The sequence below is a fragment of the Symphodus melops genome (genome assembly GCF_947650265.1).
Source record: "Symphodus melops genome assembly, chromosome: 9".
In the NCBI taxonomy this organism is placed as follows: domain Eukaryota; kingdom Metazoa; phylum Chordata; class Actinopteri; order Labriformes; family Labridae; genus Symphodus; species Symphodus melops.
In genome coordinates this window covers 17185815-17209921 of record NC_136699.1, presented here as the reverse complement: position 1 = coordinate 17209921, position 24107 = coordinate 17185815, and the positions used below count along the sequence as shown (strand labels likewise).

Genomic DNA, 24107 nt, shown 5'->3' with positions numbered 1-24107 from the left:
GAGGTAGACAAGTACCACTGAGACCAGCAGGTCGCCCCTCCGCTCCCACTGTCCTGTCAGCACACGCGTGCACAGTTACCAGTGTTCAAAGGAGGAGCTAAGGATAAGCTGAGATGCAGCAGAGATTAATAACCAAACCTGTTATCTACGTTTGCCACATTTTTCAGTCATAATCAGACTTATGCTTGACATTGTGACAAAGTCTGTAAATGATCACTGAAGTTACTCCCACTAAAAACCACAAGAACAATCCCGAGAGAGACAGCGTGACATATGAAGGAGAGGACGGGCCAGCACAAATGGCACAGAAATAATACAAACACAATGATGCAAAGCTATCACCAGATGGCCACCATCTTTTTGCTGTGAACTAATGTGTCTTCCTGTCACATTTATTTGCCACAGCCTTTATTTTTTCTTTGGATCAAATATAAAATCCTAGAACAATCTCTGAAAATATCCAGAGACGCACCAATTCTCACTTCCAAAGTAGAATTAGACATTTTTCTGCAGTGCAGACGGTAGACATATGGGCGCTGACTTGCCTGTGTACAAGATGTACATGCACAAACACAGGCTCATGAGTACACATGCACAAATACACCAGCCCCGAGTCTGTGTATTTTCCATCTAGTAGAATTCTCAGGACTCCTCTGGCGAGCCTGAGGGATCAGTACAATATCTAGATTATTCACACTAGTTAGAAATCTCTTCAGGATGTTTACTCTTCTCTAACAAATGAGTAACAGTGCCATTTATTTGTGCAGGACAGGTGTCACTTTGTTTGCTTGGAAAACTGAGGACTAGCTATTTGCTGTTGGCTCAAGTTGTGTGCCTTTGTCGGAAATGTTTCCATGATCTGACATTTTGCCGTGACTGTTGGCTTTGACCACAAGTCTGTGGAGAGGCAATGAAAGTCAATGAAAGGGTGAGGGGTGGACTGCAGATTTATATAGGATCCTTCAGCAGCATTTGATGAGATGGAGACAAAGGGGAAGGACTGGGAAAGGGAGAGGAAGGAGAAGTGGAGATAAGCTCTTGCATAGTTTGGCTACAGGCTGTCTCAAGTGTTGATCTGCTGTGCTCTGAGCCTCGGGCTTTAGCCTCATTCTCCTCCTCTTCCACAGCTCCCTGTGTCTCTCACAGCATGGAGCCCATCTGATCAGCCACACAGGCCTCCGCCAACTCTCATTAAACACTTTGGAGACTTAGACAAAAATACAGATGAGCCTCTCACACTTCACACTTTCCAGGAGAGAGGTGGGAGCTCAGATTTCGATACAATTGTGAGTAGATGTGGAGAGTTTGGTTAGTGAACAAGCTGTTGTTGATGCTGTCAGTCTGTGGAAGTCCATATGAAGTCAGTGTGTGAAAAATATGCCTCTGTGGCTTCAGCTTAGCACTGCTCGGAAGGAATCACGCTACTTTTAAAATGTGGAACACCACATGGCCGACGGCATTTCTTCTAGAAATATAAAAAGAAAGCAGGAAAGAAATTATGGTCTTTGCATGTTGTTGGTTACAAATTCACATTGATTTGTTTCCAACAAATATCCATTCAGTTGACAGCGTCTCTTTCTCCCCAAAGGAGTTCAACAAATATCTGAGTCCATCGATGCGGTTTAGGGAAACAGAAGCTGATAGCAACTGCAAATTAAAAAGAATCAAAAGATAAAAAAAAACCAATATCTATTTTTACACATTTCAAAGATCTAATGCTGGAAGTTAAACGCACAAGAGAGCCAATAATTAACATGATTCTCAGCCTGGATAATTAATGAACTCTTGAAAGAAGACAAGCATTAAATCATAAAATGCAGCTTGAAAAAACAAAGGCACTGTGGGAGAAAATGTTCCTCTCAAGGCTGACTTTAAAAAATAAAAACACACTTCTACTACTTCTGAATCCAAATGTCAGATGCGTTTAATAAATAATAGGATTTCTCTCTTCAGCATTACAGCTACAATTGTAATTCATTCTTTTTAAGTCTCTTTGTTCTGAAATGGGCTGGAATCACTATTTGTTGATTTTGTAGCGGATTAGACATGTGAAGGCCAGAAGCACAGCATAAGAACAGGGATAATTTAAGTTGACGAGGTATGTGATGATGCTCTCATAGGCTGGACTCATGTTGAACATGACTCTACTATGAGAGCATCTTTTCTTTTATTCAGCCTTATGATTAATACATGTGTTAATCATGCATTCGATGAACCAGAGAGAGGATTCAGATGTGTTTGGGCTTTGTCTTTGCCAGGCTGTGTGTGTGTGAGCTGGGTGACAAATGGTGGAAGCAGTCAGTTCATCTTTGGGGATTTCAGAGGCAAGTCTGTGAGTACACAACAGAGCCACGGTGCCACTTGTGATTGGAAACAACACCCTATCATCCCCTGGCTTTGGCTTGGTGAACTTCGGCCTTGAGGGGAGCCCTCTCCAGGGTCTGATAGCCGGGCCTGTCCGTGCAACTGATGCTCTGTCTGACATAGGTAACGAGTGAGAGGAGGAGGCAGATGCTCCTCCGTGTCGCCAAACAACCGGACTGATGGAGGTGATAGAGAGGTCACGTCGCTGTAGCTTCTTTCATCAAGAGATAAAAAACTAAAGACTTTTTCCGCAAAGTCTCTGCAAACGCTCCCAGGGCACAACGCCATTTCTGTCACGGCATCGTAATAGGGAAAATTACACATTTTTCTTCTAGTTGTCTGGTCTAACAATAGCATCTAGGCTCGACATTAATCTTTTTAAGCTCACGGAGGTCAGTATCCTGCTCTGCTATGGGGAATGTCAAGAATCCCTGGACACCCCTCTAATTCCATTACTCGTTGCACCAGCTCCACTAATTCAAAATCCGTCCAGATAGCGTCCTGATGGGGCTTCATGTATTTCAGAGTTTCCTTTGTCTTCCTCCTCCTCCTGCTGTATTCCAGCGGGCCATGTTACTTACACTCAAGCTTGACATCTAGTGATGTCTTTACATGGGGAATGTGTAATGCTACACCCTGATTCACTGAGGAAGATAACCTCTGTTTAAGGCTCGGAGAAGCAACCTCTGGCAGAGGTGTTGGGTTTCCCTTTCTGCTATTTACCGAGCGTGGGAGATTTCTCCTGCGGTCAGCACAGCAGTAGGAACATGGCTATATGTCCACAGACTGATCTGCTGGCAGCCAACCAACCAGGCAGCTCTCATACACAATCAGCCTCGCTTTGTCTATTTGTTTTTCAGTTTCCCTCCTTTCTCTTTCTCTCTCTCTCTCTCTCTCTCTCTCTCTCTCTCTCACTGACTAGCTTTGTTCCTGCCTTCCTTACACTGTATCTGATTCCTGCTCGCTTTTTCTCTGCCTTGCTCGCTCTCCTTTGTCAGGGGGCTAATGTGTGACTGCAAATGAAGCAGTTTGACTTCCATCTTGGCCTACCAGAGATCAATATGTGTTGCTCAGTATCAGGCAGGACCCTGTCTGCCTCTGTGATGCTCTCACAAGAGAGAACAGACAGTAGAAGTGGCACACAGGCTGCCATCATTCAGTGTTTTAAAGATTTTTTATTTTTTTTTAAAGGAAAGCGGAGTCAGAAATCATGGACAAATTGACATGGGAGAAAGGGGCGACAGGTTGGATTCAAACCCGTTTCATCCGCTTGGAGGATTGGAGCCTCAGTATATGGGGCGCATGGACTAACCCCAATGCTACAGCAAACCATCATTCAACTTAACACCTCACATATTTACTACAAAGCTTGAGCAGCACACAATAACAGATGCACACACTGACACAGTAGCATGGCTGGAAACATGTCTTTCAATACAGACAGGTCTCTGAAACAAAAGCAGGATAAGATAAGAAGATAGGTGAACAAAAAGGATGATAATAAATCACTTTCAGGACAAGGCCTCCCTCCGAAGACTAATAGGCTCTGACATTGCTGTTTAAGCACTCTAATTGCAGGAAACAACAGAAGCACTGACATCTAAGAAAAGACCTGGGTGCTGGTAGAAAAGGCGAGCCAAAATAAAAAGTGAATTGATGACTTCTAGATGCAAAAAAATGCAAAAAGGAAGCCACAGGAAGCCAAGCGCCACAGGACAAACAGGGTTGCCTGGGAGTTACCTGGACAGGTGGCCACACAGGCACTTTTCTGGACGTTCTGCCCCTCACACGATGTGCCTCCATTCAGTGGCGTGGGGTTGGTGCAGCTCCGACTCCTCTTCTGCCAGCCACGCCCACACACAGCGCTGCAGGACGACCAGGTGGTCCATGTGGACCAGCCGCCGTTGACTGTTAGACCAGCGCCGGGAAGCAGGAGGGGGGGGATGAAGGGGTTAGGAAGTGAGGAAGGTTGGAGTACGGGAGGGAAGGATGAAAGGATGAAGGGACAGAGCAGCCAGGATTACCCGACATGCACTACAGACAAGAGGCGTGTTGCGCTAGGATAAACGTGACTGCTGTTTCTACTGGTTCAGCACTGAGAGGTGAACTTATGGAGGAGCAGCAGAGGAGGGCTGCGTCCTCCTAAGTTAGAATTACAGTCAAATGCAGTGAAAACAAAATGGTTTCAGCAAGGAGAAGAAAAAAAACACATGACAGCTTGCCACCTTTGACCTTATCACTGAGGGAGACACAGCTGCTGCAAAATATCTAGTGGACATTTAAAAACATCCCTTCATATTTCAGCATCATTTTGTTGGAACATATGCAAACCCTTACTTATAAATTCAAGATATGATAACTTAACAGACATTTCTTTGATGTGATAAATAATGCTGAAAAAAACACCTCCCATTACTTGGAAATACAAAAAAATGAAACGTTTCACTAATGCCGATTAAGTCGTCAATCCAGCCAATAATTTCATACCATTACATGTTATTATTCAAACTCGAGTGCTATTTCCTTTCTTATATGTGAGCTGAAAGTTCAGGCTGTTCTTAAACTCTGAATTATGGTAGCCACTTACTGATGCAGAGAAAATGTTCTCATCTAAGTCTTTACCTGCACATTATTATATTCATATGTACCGATCTCACAGGCGACAAACATCAAAGACTGCAGCTTTAGTTCTAATCTGCAGAGTTCTTCTTCTGCCTATAAAATGTCGAGATTCCTGATTTATTAACTTGAAGAGCGCTGCCGTTCTTTCTTTGTGCATACTCCCACCCTAATTTCCCCCCTTGCTCTCGCCTGTGCATGTCGTGGCTGAATCATTTCCTTGCCCCCTCCGTGCGATTGATTGCCCGCCACTGAGAGGTAAATTGCTAGGCAACTCGGCCCCTGATTACCTCTTAGCACAGAGTGCAGCCACACCAACCAGGCCTTGTTAAAATGCATCTCTGGCCCCCTGTTGAACCCTTTTTGAAAAGTAGCGATTATTATGACTTGCTAGAACTAGCTAGATCAGCTAGCGGGGTGCACGGTGATGCTCTTTGGAAATTGCCTTTTCCTTTCCATATATTTAACACAAAGGAACAAGGGTAAAGACTCTACTTGAAAGATTGTTCTTTCTGTGATTAAATCTCAATTATTACAGCAATGGTAACACATTAGTCATCTTGTCAAGAACTTTGATGGATGGAAATAAAATAAAATTGCACATGCAAGCTCACCAGCTACTTTTTTTTTCATAACATAAGGCTCTAAGAGTGAAAACTATTGTTTGACAATACAAGAAAGGCAAACAATAAGAGGGTTCTTGTCTCCACAGTAATTTCATGTCTGGATTTCTTCATCAACAGAGCACAATTTCAACAACAAGCTAATCAATTTTAATCAACAGTGGGAATAATTGTGTTGTTTTTAGGCCGGAGGCTTGCAGGAGTGTATGATAATGTGGGTCTTGAATGCATGCACTAAATGAACACATTTCAGTGCAAACCATACACTGTGAAGGCCAACATTTACAAATACATGTTCAGTAGTAGTCATAAAGTTAAAATCGCCTTCAGGTTACAAAATTACCCCAAGAGGAAGACGTTTAATGTCATCTCTTTTCCACTTTTAGCAATGGAAATTGACTTTATTGAACTGAAATCATTTACCAAAACACAAAAAACACAGTTCTTTCAGCTTCATTAAAAGTTAGTGACCTCACTATGCTCTTGTTTTTTTTATACTTTAATTCATCGTTCACCTTAAATCCATGGAGATTCCAGTGAGTGTGTATGCAAGCCATAAAGACGGTACAACTTTAATTCAAGAGGCTACAACATGACTGTGAGGCCTGAATCAGTTATCAAATAATGACTGGTAATTCCCAGTGACACAAGGGCTCTGCATACTGTACCTACAGTGCATCCTTTGTTTTCCATCTATTTAAATGGGTTACCGACATAATAATAATCATTTTGTACTTTTTATATTACATAATTGAGACAGTGTATAGATCCCTAACACAAGACATTGGTACGTTTTCTACTGTACAGCACTGCAAAGTATCCTCTCCTTCTGGCAGCCTTAAAAATACAGACTCTGTGGCAGGCATTGTGCCAAATTATACATTTCTTGTATGCATGACGTTTCCTTTATGATTCCCGTGTGATACTGTGCATGGAGGCTTGTTCATGTAACATGTAGCTGAAAATGAAATCAGGCTGTAACATGGGCAGAACTTTAATAGAACCAGTACTCCTCTGTGGGAATCCTCTGGGATAGAAAATATGCTGTCTTGCTGCATTTTAATAAAGATCAGTCTGCTTATCAAGCCAAGTCATTATTTACAGTTTCCTGTTAATTCAATTTCTGCTCTCAGATTGGATCTACAACAGAGGAGGAGGAAGATGGCAGCCCCTGGATGGGAGACTGCCAGCTTTGGCAGTGTGCTGCCAGTAACATTTTAAGTTGTGCTAATTAATGTGCGGATGCACTACTATCACTTCATGCAGTTATTTATGGCAGTGTAATTCACTGCTTGAAGAAAAATACAGTTGGAAGTTTTGACTACGTAACATGCTTGTTACTGTGAATTTAGATATTCAAGCCTTCTTTTAACTTCTCTTTAATCTGAACGCAATAATACAACTGCCGGATAAAAAAAAAGTGCACCCAGGTTTCTTTCATGCAAGAGAACATGCAGAGATTAATGTGGAAATATGGAGTAAAATAAACAACATGCCAGCAAAACATGATTCATCTGAGCTGTTTTTATGTCGGTGCATTTTCAAAGCTGTGGATCATCTGAGCCCAGACCTCTCATTAGCCTGCGTGTACACAGCTTTGACCCCCTTTTAAAGCGGTTATCACTTACCGTAGACTAGGACCGTGGCAGAGTTGCTTTTTCGGCGGGCAACAATATTTTTGGCCACACATGTGTAGTTGCCCGTGTCCGCCAGTCGGGCTTTTTTGATGACAAGATTATGGTCAGCCGTGATGAAAAAATTGGGGTCGCTGGCTGGGTTGAGAACATCCTCGTTTCTCTGCCACTCCACCTGAAAATATGTTTCAGTGGTCAAATATCAGTGCTACAGAACAGAAACCATCTCCCTCTCCCATGCAGCTCTGCAGAAGTCAGACATGCTGTGGACTAGACATTTTACATGGAAAAAGGTAGTTTTATTTTTGATTTCAAAAAGCAGAACAGATGTAGCCTGGTATGGTACTGTTAATGGGAGGAAATTCATTTATCTAAACACCCCACTGATTTTAATGTTAATTGATTTTTTAATGGGAAATGCAGCCTTTATTTGGTAGCTGCTGGATATCTCTATAACTGTTGGGGGTCTGAGAGCTAAACTGATAAAGCTTTGTGATTTTTTTTGTGCCCTCCCCTCGAAGCCAAAACTGATGTTATTCTTTTTTGGTGTACTTTCAGATTGGCTTGCTTGTTTTCCTGCTCTCACTTGACCTCGCACCGTCTCGAGAGCGGCTCCAATACGGCAGCATTGTTGTTGGTATTACTGCCAGTTCCGGTGCCGCATATAATTGGGCTTTCTTCCTCTTGTACACTTTCCCTGTTTTCTCCCGTTGTGACTTCTGCTCTGATGTTCTTTTTCTGTTGAACCGCATTTGGCACCTGCTTTCACGTTTCTCTGCAAACTGTCCCTACAGTGCCAAGCTGTGATTGGCTACTCTGCAGCTCCTGGTGTCTGGGCTGTCTGAGTGGCTGGCCTTAGCTTCTCTTGTGCCGTTATTAGAGCAGTTAGTGCCTATCTGGGACCGCATGGAAGCAGACGAGGTGAAACAGCTGGCCCCAGACTGGTCCTCTGAACATAGACGCTCACAATCAAGACACATTGAGAGAGAGAGAGAGAGAGAGAGAGAGAGAGAGAGAGAGAAGAGAACAGCAAAAGTGTATGAGACATGCAGTACATGGAGAGAAAGCAAAGCGATAGAGATTGAGATAGGGAAAGAGCGAGGCAAATAGTCCCATTAATTATGGATAGGCCTTTAGATATGCCAAACGGGGAGTTAAGCCTCCAAGCCTATCTTGAGTGATGTGACGAGACAATGTGATATACGGCTTCCTAGAGATGTAAGAGAGATAATAAATCAATAACGGGGAATAATTAGGGAGGTGTAATTCATCCGTCTGTTCTCTGGTGGAGCAGGGAGAGATGATCCTGAGCTACTTTTTGCTCTTTTGTCCTCCTGGAGAGGAAAGGGTAGATGGATGCTAGATGAAGTGCCTATAAATATCTCCTGTATCCGTGTATCACCTCAGCTTCTGGCACTCCCTCGGGGGGATGGCAGCGCAGTAACACCTCCTGGTCCAACGCCACCTCTTTACCCTGCGGCTCCTCCTCAAAGTTCTTCCTCAGGTCTAAAGAAAAAAAAAAAAGGTGCAGAGGAAAAACAACCAATTAGGATACTTTTAGGAGCTGATGTGGTTAAATTTAGAACATATATCCACAAAACTTAGCCTGGTGATGATTTATAAATGTTCCAGTTATGAAATGTCCACCCATGTCACACTCCAGTTGGCCCCTAAGCCAAACAGGGATCAGTGGCACCAAGCATGTTGCTTATTACAGGCTGCCTGGATGGTTCAGGGATGCTTGTCTGCTGCCAGAGGGGCCCGGCATCAAGCAAAAGCAATTGCATTACCCCTCCCTCCTCCTCCCCACCCACCCACCCAGCCACCCACCGACCCACTCTCCCCTCTCCATCCTCCATCTGTATGAGGGCTTGGAGTAGCCACATGAAAAACAAGGCCTTGAGGCATCTGGACAAGAGTCCCAGCAAGCCTGGCTGACTGCATGAGGCTTCAGATTACGTTTCACTGAATACGCTTACTGTTGCAACAAGTCCTGCCATATATCTGTCCATAAACCCAGGCAGTGAGTTGCACAGGTAAAGGGCAATTTATATCTGGTGAGCTAGACAGGCCACTGATAGCTGAAGGGTTGGTGAAAATTTGATGCGCTCACCCAGGGTTTGACTCAGAGCAAAGTAATGTGTTATTGTGCTGCGAGCCACCGGCGAATTCCTTTTAACAGATGTTGAGCCTGTCCTGGCCAATCATACGAGAGAAATGTTAAGACAAGCAGAGAGTTTTCAGACATTTAATTTAATTAAAGCTGAAACAATTGGACTGGAGGAGACTTAAGATGTAACGGTCCTGGAAGCATTAGTTAGTGTGTGCGTGTGGGTGTGTAAGCGTATATCATGAATGTGAACTTGTGTGTGTGTACACCCATTAGAACCAAAGTGTGCGTGTGTGTCCTTATCTTCCATCTAACTGACTTTGTTGAGCTCTCAAACAAGGTTGGATAATGAATGTGTGTTTTCAAAATGTCTGGTGGTTTGGAGACGGCGCTGCGTTCGGCTCTTTCTAGAATAATGCATATTTATGTTTGAATTAATGGGCAGAATGCTTTAAAATACTCAAATGTAAAATGGCTTCTTCTAATAAAGCTTTTGAGGCTGCGGCGGGGGATGTGTCTGTGTTCCCCAGACAGATTTATGATTGCAGCACAGCAATACATTTCAAAATCTGTTTTTATTCCAGTTACTTTCATAGGGATCATTGCTGAAACTCGCTATCCAGTGAAAAATATGCTCATGAATACTCAAATTTAGAGCTTCATTTTTTTCAAAACTGCCTTCATGTAGATGTATTTTCTCTCTGAGTGTCTCTGCCAGGGTTGGATATTTTCTTCGTATAAGTAGATTCGCAGAAGATGATTTAGCTAAATTATAATCACAGTAAAACACTGTGGTGCATCAGATCATAATGGCCTCTGGGCTAATTGCTAAACGGAAGTTAATTTCTCTCCAACCACCCAAAGTGAAAAAAATCTTCTCGCTAACATCCTCTTATTACAAACTGACATGCAATATGTAAGCACCTTGTTAGGCAGGCTTTCTCACTTCTTGCGAGGCAGGGTTTTGTTTTTTTAATGGGGGAAAAAAAAGCACTCACAAGCAATCCTGATGTATGCTTTCTGGCTCTTCTGTGTTCCAGTGGTGCTCCAGGCGACACACTGACACCAGTACTCATCCAGACCGAAGATCTTCTCCACCTGCTGTCTGGTTATGTCAATTGTCACCTGCATGATTGGCAGCGCTGCAAAGAAAACAGAAATAACCATCATAATGCTGAACATAGAATCTGAACGAGCTCCATCAGCTCATTTGACGGCAGGCGAGAAAGAAATGACCAGAAATAAATATTTCTCCACAGAAGGAAAACAAACAAGCTGAAATGAATCCTTAAGTGCATTTTCTACCTTGAACTAAAGCGGCAAAGTAATTTAAAAAAGCCGGGCAGGATAAACAGGCAGAGAACCATAATCATATATAAACAGGAGTGCTTGTTAACTGAGGAAAATGAGAAGAGAGCCTCACAGCTATCCTTGGTGTAATTTGGAGGGCGTTAAAACAGCAACAGTTGGAAAGGAAGAAGCAAGTGCTAAAAAACCCTACAAACAAAAATACTCAGAACGACCTGGCCTCTATTATTAAATCCAGGAGGGGGGAAGAGTTCACAATCTATGGCACATTCGCAAAGAAGTGTTGAGAAAGAGATGCTGCTGTGCTGAAGTGCAAAAATAGCTTTATTTCTTTTCAAGAAAAAAAACAAAGACAATCCTTCTGTAAACAGTGAAATTAAGACACAATCCATTCTGCTGAGCCCTAAAGACTATATTGTGTTGTCCGAGTCCTGTCCCTTTCATTTCATTTTCCTTTGACCTTTTATTTGGAACCTGTAATCCAGAGGTGTTTTTTTTTATTATTGAGCTCTGACCTTGATCCCCACCATGTGTCCCACTTTATCTTCACTCTGATGGAGCGATTGTAATGTTTTTTCTTTATCTTCCATGTCTCTCTCTCTCTCTCTCTCTCTCTCTCTCTCTCTCTGTCTCATCTTTTCTCTGTGGAAAGATGTGCTGAACCTTTCATATGAACACAGGACATTTCACAGTGACAGAGGACACATCTCTGAGACTGACAGAGTCACACACAGTGCTGTATATTTAAACTTCACCAGAGAGCCACTCTTCGGCGTCCATTTACATAAAAGCACTTTGTGACACTCTCGTACTCCCCTCACACACTTGATCTGTCTGCGATGATCATTTCCAGCTCCAGACTGAACCTCGACTAAGTGGCATCTATCAGGCCATCAAACCTATACGGCAATTGCATAAAGCACTTGTGCTGTAACAGAGTATTCATCAAACTAAAACTGGAAAATGTTTGCGGAAACAATTTGAGGCAAACTGTGCTCGAATCTGTAGAGGCAGTGGTGACATGTGCTGTCTGGGAGAGAAGAGTAGTGGCTTCATTGCCCGCAGCAAAGTGGTGATAAGTAGCAGTGAGGGTCACCGGCAGACCCCCCGTGTATCAGCAACTAAATGCGGTAGATTTTGCTATACGTGATCACAGCAAATGTGAGCACACAAGCAGTGAATCCTACCCTGCAGCGCCACTCTGAGCATCAACAACAACACCCCGTGCTGTGTGCAAGATATCACCATCATGCTCGGCTACCTTCCTCACTCACAGCTAATTCAAAAAGAAGAAAACAGCGATACTTATGTGTGTTCATGTTGGCTTTAATAATTCAGCTACTAAACTTCCTAAAACATTGGATTTTAAAATGAGAGGCTATTGAGGAATTCACTCCACTTTCTCTTTCTCTCTCTTTTCTAGTGCGTGTGTGTGTGTGTGTGTGTGTGTGTGTGCGTGTGTGTGTGTGAGAAGTTAGACGAGTGTATATCGCAGAGGCTGAGAGAGCACCTAAATGCTTAAACAAATGGCTAAAGTAACAGAATGGGCACTACAGAGAATGAACAAATGGAGCATGAAGAAACTCTCGCTCTTCCTTTAAAATCTGCAGTGGGGCAGAATTTTGCTTTCTCCTTCAAAGAAATAAAATGTTCATCTTATACAACATTTAAATTCTCTGCATTTGAAATTCAACTATTGATTTTCTTGCATGTACATTCTGTATACTCATGGAAATAAAAATAATGACAGATACTGGCTGCAGCAGCAGGATTACAGTTTTTTTTGGTACCTATAGTTTATTTACAGAACGTAACAGAAGTAAGCAATTTCCAACATGTACACCAGAGAGAGCTTGGCAATGGGCAAATTGTTCTCTATTGTTTTATGTTTGTCGGCTGTAGTCTCTTAAATAAAAACCTTTTGAAAAGACAACAAAGCCTGCTATGTATGGATGCATGAGAGCAACAATAGTGTGGTCACAGTTTGCAGGAAAAAAAAATACAGATACAAATCTGTCTGAAAATGCCCCCAGACCTGAAAGCTTAATGAAGCTAAATTCAAACTGTGTGCCTTGGAAACATTTGAAGGCCCTTATTTAGACTGAGCTCTCAGGAGTTCATATGCATTTTGTGTGGATTTGAATAAATATATTTGAATACATACATTTAAAATTCTGCATTAAGCCATGTTCAGTGCTTTGTTTGACTCTACTTACAATACACATTTATTTGATTAATGCAAACCTGCCTTCTTCTCTGAGCTGGTGGGTGAAAGGAATAAAGATCAGTATGGAGATAAAATGCATGAACAATAGCAACCTGAGGTGAAAACTCCAAAGAGGAGCCATTTGAAGCTCTGCTTGCCGGGGTAATTGCATTCGGTTTCTTTATCTCTTCCTGTCTCCATAATTACCTGATTTCTGTGTCCGACACCTTCCAGTAACACTGCTGTGACTCACTCTGTCCAATTTCTCTCCAATTAATAAGTAGGACAAAATAATCTCATCACCTGAGGAGCTAAATAGAACTGTAATGTTTATAGCAGTTAATAATAATTGGACATATTGCTATGTATTGGTGTTTTCCCAAAGTCTTTTCCATTGGGACAGCAGTAAGTAAAACAAAACGTTTACAAACCGCACTGACCAACACAACACATTGATTCATGGAAAGCTGGGTCTTTCTGCAAACAGAGCACTGACACACTTCAGACTCAATTATATCAATATCCATTCTTTTATATGCTCAGCTGCTTCCAAGGTGTCAGGAGTAAAAAAGAGGAGGAGGAAATGTATACGTCCTTTCCTGAAGAGATAGAGAACAGACTCTCAAGAATCCCTGTTAAAGGATAATTAAAACATGACACGATTCCCTCAGCCTTCATTTTGATCTGCAGCCCATTTATAAATGAGTTCACTCTGTATCCTAAACCTCAGTTAAATTACTGTGAATTGTTAAAGGTTGATTATGTGACTGACACAGAAAGAGTCCTGGGCTTTCAGCTAGAACCCTGGAGAATTCTTTTTTCATTAGAGAGCAATTGGGCATTGTACTGCATTGAACTGTAATGGAGAAAGCACAAATAGCCAAGCTTCCTTTTTATTGAAATCAATATATACGGAGTGATCACCAGATAAAACCATTCACATGCATCTAGATTCTTAATGCACTGATATGGTTTATTATAAATGCAGTTATCTGCAATATGCCGAAACTAATCCCATCTGTGTTGTTTACAAATGAACTGTTTTCTAGACTTCTAATACATTATCTATCAATAGTTTCTGTATACTCCAACAAAGAAAAATCTATGAAACAAACTTTTAGATCCGGTCAGCCGCGACCCACCAGTTCAGTTAATGTTGGTCGGCTTGTTGGTTCAGTTTGGTTCCTCCAAGTATTAAGTTTAAGTATTGCAATAACCCTACCTATTATACAGTAATATGTATTTCCTTTCTAATAATAAAGAACATGGTCCTCTGTCCTTTGGAAATTCTTGTGTCTCTATTTTAGAAGATAAAGGGGAAATGAAGAGATAGTTTATATCTGAACATGTTAAGACAGGGTTGTTTAAAACTACTCAGTTTATAACTGTAACTTTTGACTTGACAATCTGAAAACATATTTAATAATTACAGTGTGATTCAGCTCAGAGTGTGAAGCACATGCAGAGCTAATATCTAATAGCAGCATTAATGAAAGCTTCCAGGCTGTGGATTCTGAAGCGAGCTCAGAGACTCCAAAGCAAACACACTTTTCTGCCTCAAGACTTCCTGAGTTTTAACAAATGAAACCGAAGAAGCAAAAGAGAATGCAAGAGATGCAGAGTGGCTGAGTTCATGAATAAACTGACCTTAATATTGTATGATGGAGCATGTGCAGGGCCTTCAGGCAATAAAGTATAATACAAGCTATTACTAGATCCAGAGTCACACACTGACACACACTCAAAGGATGCATCTACCTGGACTGAACTCGTTTTAAATCTGCTGTGAAGAGAAGATTATTTACATATGCACAATCAAAATAGAAAAATAACATTAACACTTGAGAAAGGGTAACAAGTTGTACTGCAAGACATATGTGTGTGTGTGTGTGTGTGTGTGTGTGTGTGTGTGTGTGTTAGGGTGGGATGAATATTCCCCCCGAGCCAACAGGGGCTCAACACACACAGGGTAAACATCATTGGACTCAATCCCGGGTGAGTCGATATTGGGCTTGTCTGAGCGCGGGACTTTATTTTTCTCTCCCTCTCTCTTGTTTTCGTAGGCTGTGACCTCAATTCCATAGGGGTCATTTGCTTATCAAAGGCAAAGACTGGAACTTGCAGGTCCTGAGTGTGTGTTCATTGAAACCAAGGAAATTCAATTAGGTGGCATTCCTACTGTGTGTAAGGCCAGGATTCATCAGTGGATATAGGAGGATTAGGATGGGTGACTCTACATCAGGGGATTTCATGATTTCAAGGGAGAGAGTTTACAATGGTTGAAAGGGAGACATCACAGATGGAGGCTTTAAGGACGACACTGTCTGCACATGATGTCAACCAGTCAAAAGCATACTTTAAGTGTTTCATTTCCTCCCGTGATTCTTCTTTGTAGCAGATCTTATAAGTGTCATCATCGGCATCACCAGTGTCCAGAGCTTCAACAATGTGCTCTATCTCCGACAAATTACTTTATCTTTTCTATGTGAAAGAAACCCTGTCACCAAGCCAATCTATCAAAACACAACTTTGGAGCTCAACTGCCAGTTCAGACCAGCAACCAAGAAGTAAAATCCACTGTTGAACATGAAAAGAGAGCAGATGTTTATAAACTGCAGTTCCCTGAGTGTCCACTTAAAAGCCCAGAAATCATGACTTATTTGAGCCCATTTTAAAATGCCTAGTTTTCAATCAGAATTAAACATGTTGACAGTCTGTTGCAAGAACTGGTTTGCTCTCTAAAGTTTGTATTTTTATCCTTAAATACAGTGCGATTAAAAACAAACAAACATCTGCTTTAAATATTTTTATCATTTTAAATGTGCTCGATCAAGATGGGGATGTTACAGCGGATTAATAGTTCAGTTTGGTGCACCTCAACACCACCTCTTTGTCTGACAAAATAGCGATTGCCATTGTTTGGCTTCATAATGCCTCTTTAGAAACCAAGCGGTGACACCACTGAGACTACATGCATGTTTACAGTCTCTGCTAAAACACTGGTATTTCACAAGCTGTCTATTACTTGCATGCGCAAATAATCCAAAGTTAACCCTAGGTCACAGAGCCAAGGACATAACTGCCTTATCATCAAGTCTTCAGACTTTCATTACCATGTAAAGCAGTGCGGTGATTGGTGGCCCATGTGCAGAACTGAGTATGGCAGGTGGCGCCATAAGCATCTGTCTCCAAACAAGGATAAGGTGGCCTTCTGAGTGAAGCATGGCTCTATTAAAAAGCAAGAGAGATGAAGCAGGGGAGGGAGGAGGGAGGTAAAAGAAGCCCTGAGTTCACAGAGAATACTCTAGCAGGGCCTCCCATTCAGGGCTGATGGTCAGGTTGCGACTCAAGTCAGTGGGACAGCGTTCTGGGTCAAGGCTCTGCCTCTGGTTATGACCAGCTTTTCAAGAGCTTCTTTTGATTGAGCTGTCCATTTTCCACAATGAATGCACGCTGCAAGGCCCCTGCTGATGCTCTGAATGTCGTTACAGATTATTCATGGCTGACAAACAGGCGAGCAGATAGTGCTCCAATCAATCCGGCTAGGTTCAGTCCAATGCCAGTCCAAGGAGACTCAGGTGGAGCCGGCATGGTGGTGTGAGAAGAGTAAATGATGCAGGACAGCAGAAACGCCAATGAAAGTCATACAGGCTTGCTTTGAAACTCTGGCTCCGGCACGAACGAGAAAAGAAAAAAAAGGTTGGGCATGATGAAAATGATTGAACTCAGAAACTGTTGTGATAATGATGTACACACTTTGCATGCATCAGAGAAGTGAGATTGTCACTCTGTATGAGATTTTAGTGACATTTATCACTCAAACAACAGCATGCTTAGTGCAAACAGGATATAACAACAACGCACTCATAAATGACACTCCAGTTTTGTTTTTTTTACTTTCACAGGTGTTCACAGGTTTGGAACGTGATAATGAATTAATACAAAACACACCTGAATAGCTTTATGCCTCAACAAGCAATCACACATCAGAAGCCAGACTTAAAAACAAGCTGCTCATTAATATTTCCTGTTTATGTCGAGGAAGCAGGCACCTTAGAAACGCCACGACTGATCACATCAAACGGACATTCTTTTAAAGCCATGGATTTTTCTATTTACACTGTCCTCCCATAATTAGTTTGGCTAACCTTTCTCTAATAGCGCTCACACACAGAGACACTGCTGTGATTTACCTCTGTGCCCTTACCAAAGAGCCCTGGTTGTAATTACTCTGCATCCAATATCCTGACCCTGATGATTGGCAAGAGCAATGCAATGTTCTATATGCCACAGCCTTCAAGGCGGGTTCGACTGGGACCCGCTCCTTTATCTCACGCACACACCTTGTCCTACCTGGAATGAGAACACATCGGAGGTGAAGGCCATGAGCTCTTTGCCTCTCCCTCCATTACATTCTGCAGAGCGGGAGAATCTGATAGGACGTTACCCACATGAAAGCGCTGATAATTTGCCTGGGCTAACGTGTTTGTCTCCACCTTGTCTGACACAGCCTTGAGCGTTGAAGTAAATAAGGAAAACGGCTTCAGGTGAGTCAAGCCAGTTCGCATGTGGTTGCAGAGCCTGCTGCGTCGTACAAATTGCATCAGGGTTTATCCTGCCTCGTGATGGCTTAGTTCTCAGGCCTTTGGCTAGCAGTGTTGTCTGAGTTTGTAGGAAAAAGGTTTTTGGTAAGCTAATGAATGTGTGTAGTTGATTGGTAAATACTCTACCCAACAAACAGCATCAGTAAAAAGCCTAGAGGAACACAGAGGCTAAAAAAGTCTTTCTGCAATGCTTAGAAACTTCTTTCTACATCACTGAAGTGCTAAAAGTGTAAATGAATACTTTTAATACAGTTTTCTAATTAAGGATAATGACTCCTTGTGTAACAAACATAATGTTTCCATATTCAGGAAAGTTCTGATAAGTGCTCATTAGCTCTCGATTTCTAATATGCATGTTATATAAAATATCAACACCAGCAACCTCTCAAGTCAATCTGTTATATTATATTAGAAATGTCAAATACACAGAAAATCCACTTCTGGCTGTATGAAGTGAGCAGCAGGTTAAGGCAGGCAAACAACCTTTAAACATTTCACTTTCTAGACCAGTCATAAAACATATTTAAGACCATATTATGTGATTGGACAACAACACAAAACACATTCTGCCATAAACAAAGACAGCAGTCAAAAATTCATGAAAACACTTTGCAAGCCTCTCCTTCACCGGCTTCGGTCCTCAATGATGAGAGTCGCAAGATGGAACGAGAAGAAATGTCCAATATACAACTTTTTAGTGCTTTTTTTATTGTCTTTAAAACTAACAGGTCGTTCAGGACATGCTATTAATCATTATCATTCTGAACACCTTGTGAAAACCAGGTGACAGTATTTAAATTTCATGCACCAGTAATACTTGAGCAATTAATTAGAAACAGGATGAATTTGAACAAGATGGGAGGTGCACAATATAAGACAATCTTACTAGACCTGAGAATATCTTAGCAGGTACCTTTTAGCTTTACAACAAACTAAAGTTCCTGCCTTATTTGGAAAATTCACAGAGTTGAGCAGTTAATCGATGTGCAAGCTTCCTGCATTACAGTTCAAAAGGTTGATAAAGAAATGTTTGACACAGACTGTTCTGCCTTGCTCACTGACCTAAAACACCAGTGGAAACCTCAGGTAGTCAATGTAAACATTGAGCTATGCCGTACTTTCAATTTTTTTTCCTTCTTTTTTTTCCCTTGAAGATGTAGGTAATAGTCTTACTTTCAACAACACACACTTGTTCATAAACTGTAAAAGGCAGAGGGTGTAGTTGTCATGTTTTAACACAAAAGGGGACTGTGTTAAAGATCGCTGTTACGTTGTAAATGGTTGCCAGACTGCAATGACAACATGAAGCCACACCCAGAAGTATATCCTTCTCCATCATTAATTTCAACATTAAATAGGATGTGAATTATGCAATAAACATGACTGTATTGAGAAAGACTTGAAGTTTTCAGTTGCAGTTACTGCTTTCTTATGTAGGAGTTTTTGTAGTAACATCCAGTGTTTCCACGGCAACGATAAAGATGTGTCTTTCGTGGCAGCTACCGAGACAAGACAAGTACCGTTACAACTATACTTTGATAACTGTTTTATTTTAAACATTTATGGTAATGTACTCAACATAAAAGAAACGTGTGACTTTGTAACCAGGAAAGTCACCCGAAGCTGGTTATTATGAAGGTTTTAGGCACTTCTGCATTGGCTTAAGTATAAAACCAGAGGCTTTATCCATTCTATTACAATCTATGCTCTCAGGCAGAAAACAGCAGAATGGTAACCTACTAGTCATTTCTCCCAAAATAGGACACACTCAAAAACAGATTTTCACTGTAGCCTTGAACATACATGTTCTGTATGCTTTAGAATTCCTTTGTGAATTAATATTATCATAATGTAGTATAATCTTGGAGGAAAAATCCCCCATTTGACCCCAGCAGTTACATGATGTGGAGTCTACAAGGTTCTCAATCCACTGCGGATCATGTTGTTCAGTCGAGATCCGACTACAATGTGCCTCATAAGGGGATGAAGTGGTGCAGACTGAGCACGGATTGAGCCTTTAAATATTCATTTCTTTGTTCAGATGTGATTGAATCAATTATTAACACAGTTGATGCAAGACACAAAGAATTGTGGACTTTATAAATAACCCGACGGGTAAAAAAAAATTGAGAAAATGGAATGAAAGTACAAAAGGGACCCCTGGGCTTTGTTTGACAGAGTTACCATTCTGGGAGCGAGTGTTAGCTGGTGGAATAATACGACGGATTCACATCCAGAGATGACGAACAAGAACGGGGAAATTCAACAGAAGGGATAGTTTACAGGAGATAAGATGTTCCATGTAACTATTTTATGGAGCTGAGGCTGAGAAAATAATAAATGTTTCTCAAATTCAGAAATATTAAAAAAAAACAACTTCAGATATTCAGTGTACCATGACAAACAACATCTCATTTAAAAAGCTGGAAGGAATGGGTAGTTGTGTCCTCACTTGAAGTGATTACATTTAATTTGGAACACAAACAAGCCCAAAAGAAAAAGGGAGAAAATACTCTGTTGACAACAACATGCCAATACTTGTTTCTGTTTTGTCCCTTTTCATAATTCACTTGAATTGTCCTGTGATTGAACACTTGAAAGTACATATCTGCCCTTTGACTGCCCTTTTAATACTTGGTTGAGATCTCTAGAGAGAGAGAGTAAAAGAAGAAAAGAACAAACATCTTCAGAAAAACAAACTCTTGTCTAAAACACTGGAATGGATGAATTATTAATCTACAATAGCATGAAATCTTCCAGATTGCTTCCTGATGGCTCAGAGACAGGACTGCTACTCTTGTTGTTGTCAGCGCGCCTCATTGAACAGCAGCTCCAGTGAAAAGGTTTCCTTAAACACATGTGACACGCCTCTCCATTTTCCCTTTGTGTGTGTTTGTGCTCAACATACTGACCACAACACACTGAATCCAGAAGTGTTGTATGTGTGCAGGAGCCTGCCGATAACTGTCTTGGGTTTTTATTTCCTGAAGCACAGGGCAGAACACATTGTCTGGTATTTCTTTCTCTCTCCCACCTGACCTAAAGTCAAGAACATCTTAATCTAATCTCTAGTCTTTTTATTAAGACTGTGCAGAGAAATGTGGAAAAAAAAATCAATTTAAACTATTCAAATGTGTTTTGCCTTTGGTTAGAAAAGCAGCATCCCCCACAAAGTAACTTTATTTGTGGTACTTCCTGAAAAAAATCTCAGCACACTCTTTTCATATTTTAAACATGACGTCTTACAGATAGGAGCTATTCGTCCCTTCCCATATAAAATAGTTATTTTTTTACTACTGCACTGCTGCCTCGTACTTCCTGCAGCTCCAAGTTTAAAAGGAGGAAACAGCAAGCTGACGTTTGTTCCAGGAGTGTGTAAAATACCTTTACTGAAAGCCTCCTCTGGGCCAAACACACAAAGCATTAACTGTCAGCTGCTGAGTTTCTCTGCCTATCAAAAATCTCCATGGACTATTTAGCTGTCAGCTCCCTCACTACACCTCCCAGATCCCCCTATTTTTAAACGAATTTGAGTCGAGCAGGTGCTGATTGACACCACAGACTCCCACTCTGTCTCTCTCCATGTGCAAAATGCTTACGTCTTTTATTTCCAAGGGACATGGAGGTAGGTTCAAAGACAGAAATATATTAGTGAAAACATAAAATGCGGTAAACATTTTTTTCTGGGTATGATCAGTAAATCAGAACAGGGTGGGGGTTTTAACAGCCCCCCCCGCCCGAGTTCTAAATCCCACTGTGTTGAATCAACTCACTTTGAGGCACATGTTGAACCTAACTCTTACATCTATTTACTCGACACAAGGGCAGCATACGAGGCGTGGGTAATGCAAGGGCCACGTTTCTTTGCAGCATACCGACCACATTTTTATTCAGATGTCTCGGTTAGGGTGCAGAAGGCCTAGAATCTGAGCAAATATTTCCATGTAGCTCTCAGCATAAGCAGCTTTCCATAAAGGTACGCACACTAGAGTGAGCCTTTATAAATATGCTGCATTCAAAACCCTATTCAAAAAACTTGAGAAAGTCAATCCTGACGCAGGGCAAATAAGTGTGCACTTTGTAGCAGGAGAGAACCAGCAATATTACACTAAAATGGTCAACTTGACTAAATCACACAGATTTTTAAATGATTTTGCTGCACGTACAATGGCAATCACTAAACACACGAGCTACTGATATAGGTGTCAAGTCTGTGTTGATAAGATGTCTGTTTTGCAAGTCTAGGAATAAATAGACTCAGACTGTTTTGAAAGACACACCATCTAACACCCCTGAATGCAGTTAGACTTCCAGCAAGGGCAGAGCTTTGTGAGACTGACAAACACAAAATCCCCTCAGAGAAAGCCGAGCGGGGCTTGGATATTTTTTTGTGGATGGAAAAAGGCTGCGAGCGTGGGAGATTTGCCAGTGTTGTGGTTTGACAAAAGGTAATTATCGCTCACTTTTGCTCCACTAATTGCAGATAAAATACACAACTCCTTCATGTCAAGACTGACTTTAAAAGGAACAGACCCTTCACGCTCCAGATTTCCAAATAATAACACAACTCGCACAAAGAGGGAGACACTGAGAAGTGTGGCCTTATTATGAGACTACCGGCGAGATCAATCAGCACAGCTGGTTCGTTTTTTAATTCTACCCGCCTCACTTTCCTCCCACTGCTCCAAACAGGCTTGCAATTGTCTCAAGGCCAGACAAACACAAGCTTCAATTAAATCCACTCTGACTCCCTTCTCACTCTGAGGGATGTTGTGTGTGAAAGGTCTGCCTGCACACACAAACATGGACGCAGGCGCTGTGCTGACCTGCCTGAGAAGCCTCTTAGAATATGTTGGCAGATGTGTCACGGGAACAATTCACCTTGCCATCTGTTTTTAGTGTTTCATCGTCAAATCCTACCCCTGCCGTCCCCCGATCAAGGACAGGATGAAACACAAGTCCCATTACGGGGAAGTGCCTAATAATGCATTATCAATTAGTCCCTTTGGCTACTGATCGATGCATAGCAGGTGTTACAAGGCCGTTTCCTTCATTTAAGACTACGTTGTCCTCTTCCACCCTGATTCTCTTCTTCCCTTCTGTGTACTAGATGTGGGCTCACAGGTTTTGCTTCAATTGCAGCAGGACTGTTCTTCTACATTAAAGATCATTTTTAATCACTGTTGTGCGGCCTCGGGATCATTACGCAGCATCTGTCCTGAAATCACTTAAATTGGTACAAGGAAACGTCATGGAGCGTCTTGCTGCTTTCACATTTTACTAAATGTCATGCATGTAAAAAGGACCTCCTGTGAGCCAAGGTAAAGCTATTTATCAGCCTCCTTGTTGTTGACCTATACAGGACTGAGAAAAAGGGGAGAAAAAATGTCTAATACAGCAGCAGAGAAAGAGAGGGGATGGGGGGGGCGGAGGTTGGTGTGAGAGAGGTGATTGGCTGCTATAATACTGCAGATAAATGTGGAGGCATTAAAATAAAGGTTACAGATCATCTCGGCTTAGCCTAGCTTATCTCCCCCTAGGATCAGAAATTAAATATGTCATCACATTACAATCCAGGATCTAGTCAATCAGTGAAAACACATTTTATACAAACGAATCCTCCCTGGTTTGCAGACCCAAGGGGTTAGTCCTGTGGTGCCTGAGCACATTATTACTTATATTCAGAAAGCGATTGATGGTTTTAAAAGATTTACCAACTACGTCATGCGTGGTATTTAGACTTTAAAGGCTTGGTAGAGAACAGGAGCTGATGCAGGAAGGGTTTTACTCTCTTATTGGGGATTGAAATGATATGTGGAGAAGTCAGAAAAAGGAATATTAAAGACTTTATTAGTAGGATGTAAATACAGAAGAAATCACGTTCATAAAGCACGAGGACAATCTGTAGCATTTCATTGTTTTCTCAATCATCTTCTGTTTTCATTGTCGAAGCCTTGTCGACATCCGGTTCAATCAACAAAGGAAATATAATCTCTCTCCCATCTTTATGAGGTGGTTGCAGAGGTTTATTGAAATAGGAATGTGAAATGCATGTATTTTCCACCTGAGAGGGTTTGCTGCAGAGGTGACAATGCGACGCGAGGATCAAAATCGTTTCCATCAATGCTGGCAGATGAAATGCAAACACAATCAAATCAGTGGGGCCCGTACAACAATCCTCCGCTCAAATGCCAGTCTCCCTTCTGCTCATCATGTGTCTGATGAGAAATCATAGTGTGGTGGAAACTCCTAATCTATGCAAACACACTGTCAGCATTGATTTGTTCACAGAGGATATGTCTTTATTAGGACTCGCCAGGCGTCTCCGCTTCCATGAAGGATGACCTGGAACAGACGGAGAGCTGACTGAGGTTTTGGAAGAAGTTACAGACATAGCGATCGAGATAAGTTACTGAGGACAGGTAATGAGAACCGATAGACTCAGGGATGGATCAATATTGGACATTGATACCAGGAGGGGAAGGACAAATTGTGACATCTTTTTCCCTCTCGTGTTCAAAGGAGCTTTTGAGACAAGTGGCCCTGTGCGAGTGTGTGTGAGGACACTGAAGGAATTTCATACAAATATAAAATCACCACAGCACACAACGGAGTGTTAGTATTTCTATCTGTAAGAAT

The 24107-nt window shown here is 41.7% G+C and overlaps 1 protein-coding gene across 4 annotated transcripts in view; it reads right to left on the bottom strand.

Annotated features, from left to right (window-relative positions):
* Positions 1-24107, bottom strand: part of unc5a (unc-5 netrin receptor A) — a 124480-nt gene that overhangs the window by 30465 nt on the left and 69908 nt on the right. For 2 of the 4 annotated variants that reach the window (XM_079352277.1, XM_079352278.1), the window contains exons 3-6: positions 10349-10492; positions 8643-8746; positions 7235-7415; positions 4105-4272 (exon numbers count right to left, since the gene is read on the bottom strand). In XM_079352277.1, the coding sequence (XP_079208403.1) occupies positions 4105-4272; positions 7235-7415; positions 8643-8746; positions 10349-10492 (597 nt within the window). The remainder of the gene's footprint in view (positions 1-4104; positions 4273-7234; positions 7416-8642; positions 8747-10348; positions 10493-24107) is intronic. The other 2 variants (XM_079352279.1, XM_079352280.1) reach the window with 1 other exon arrangement.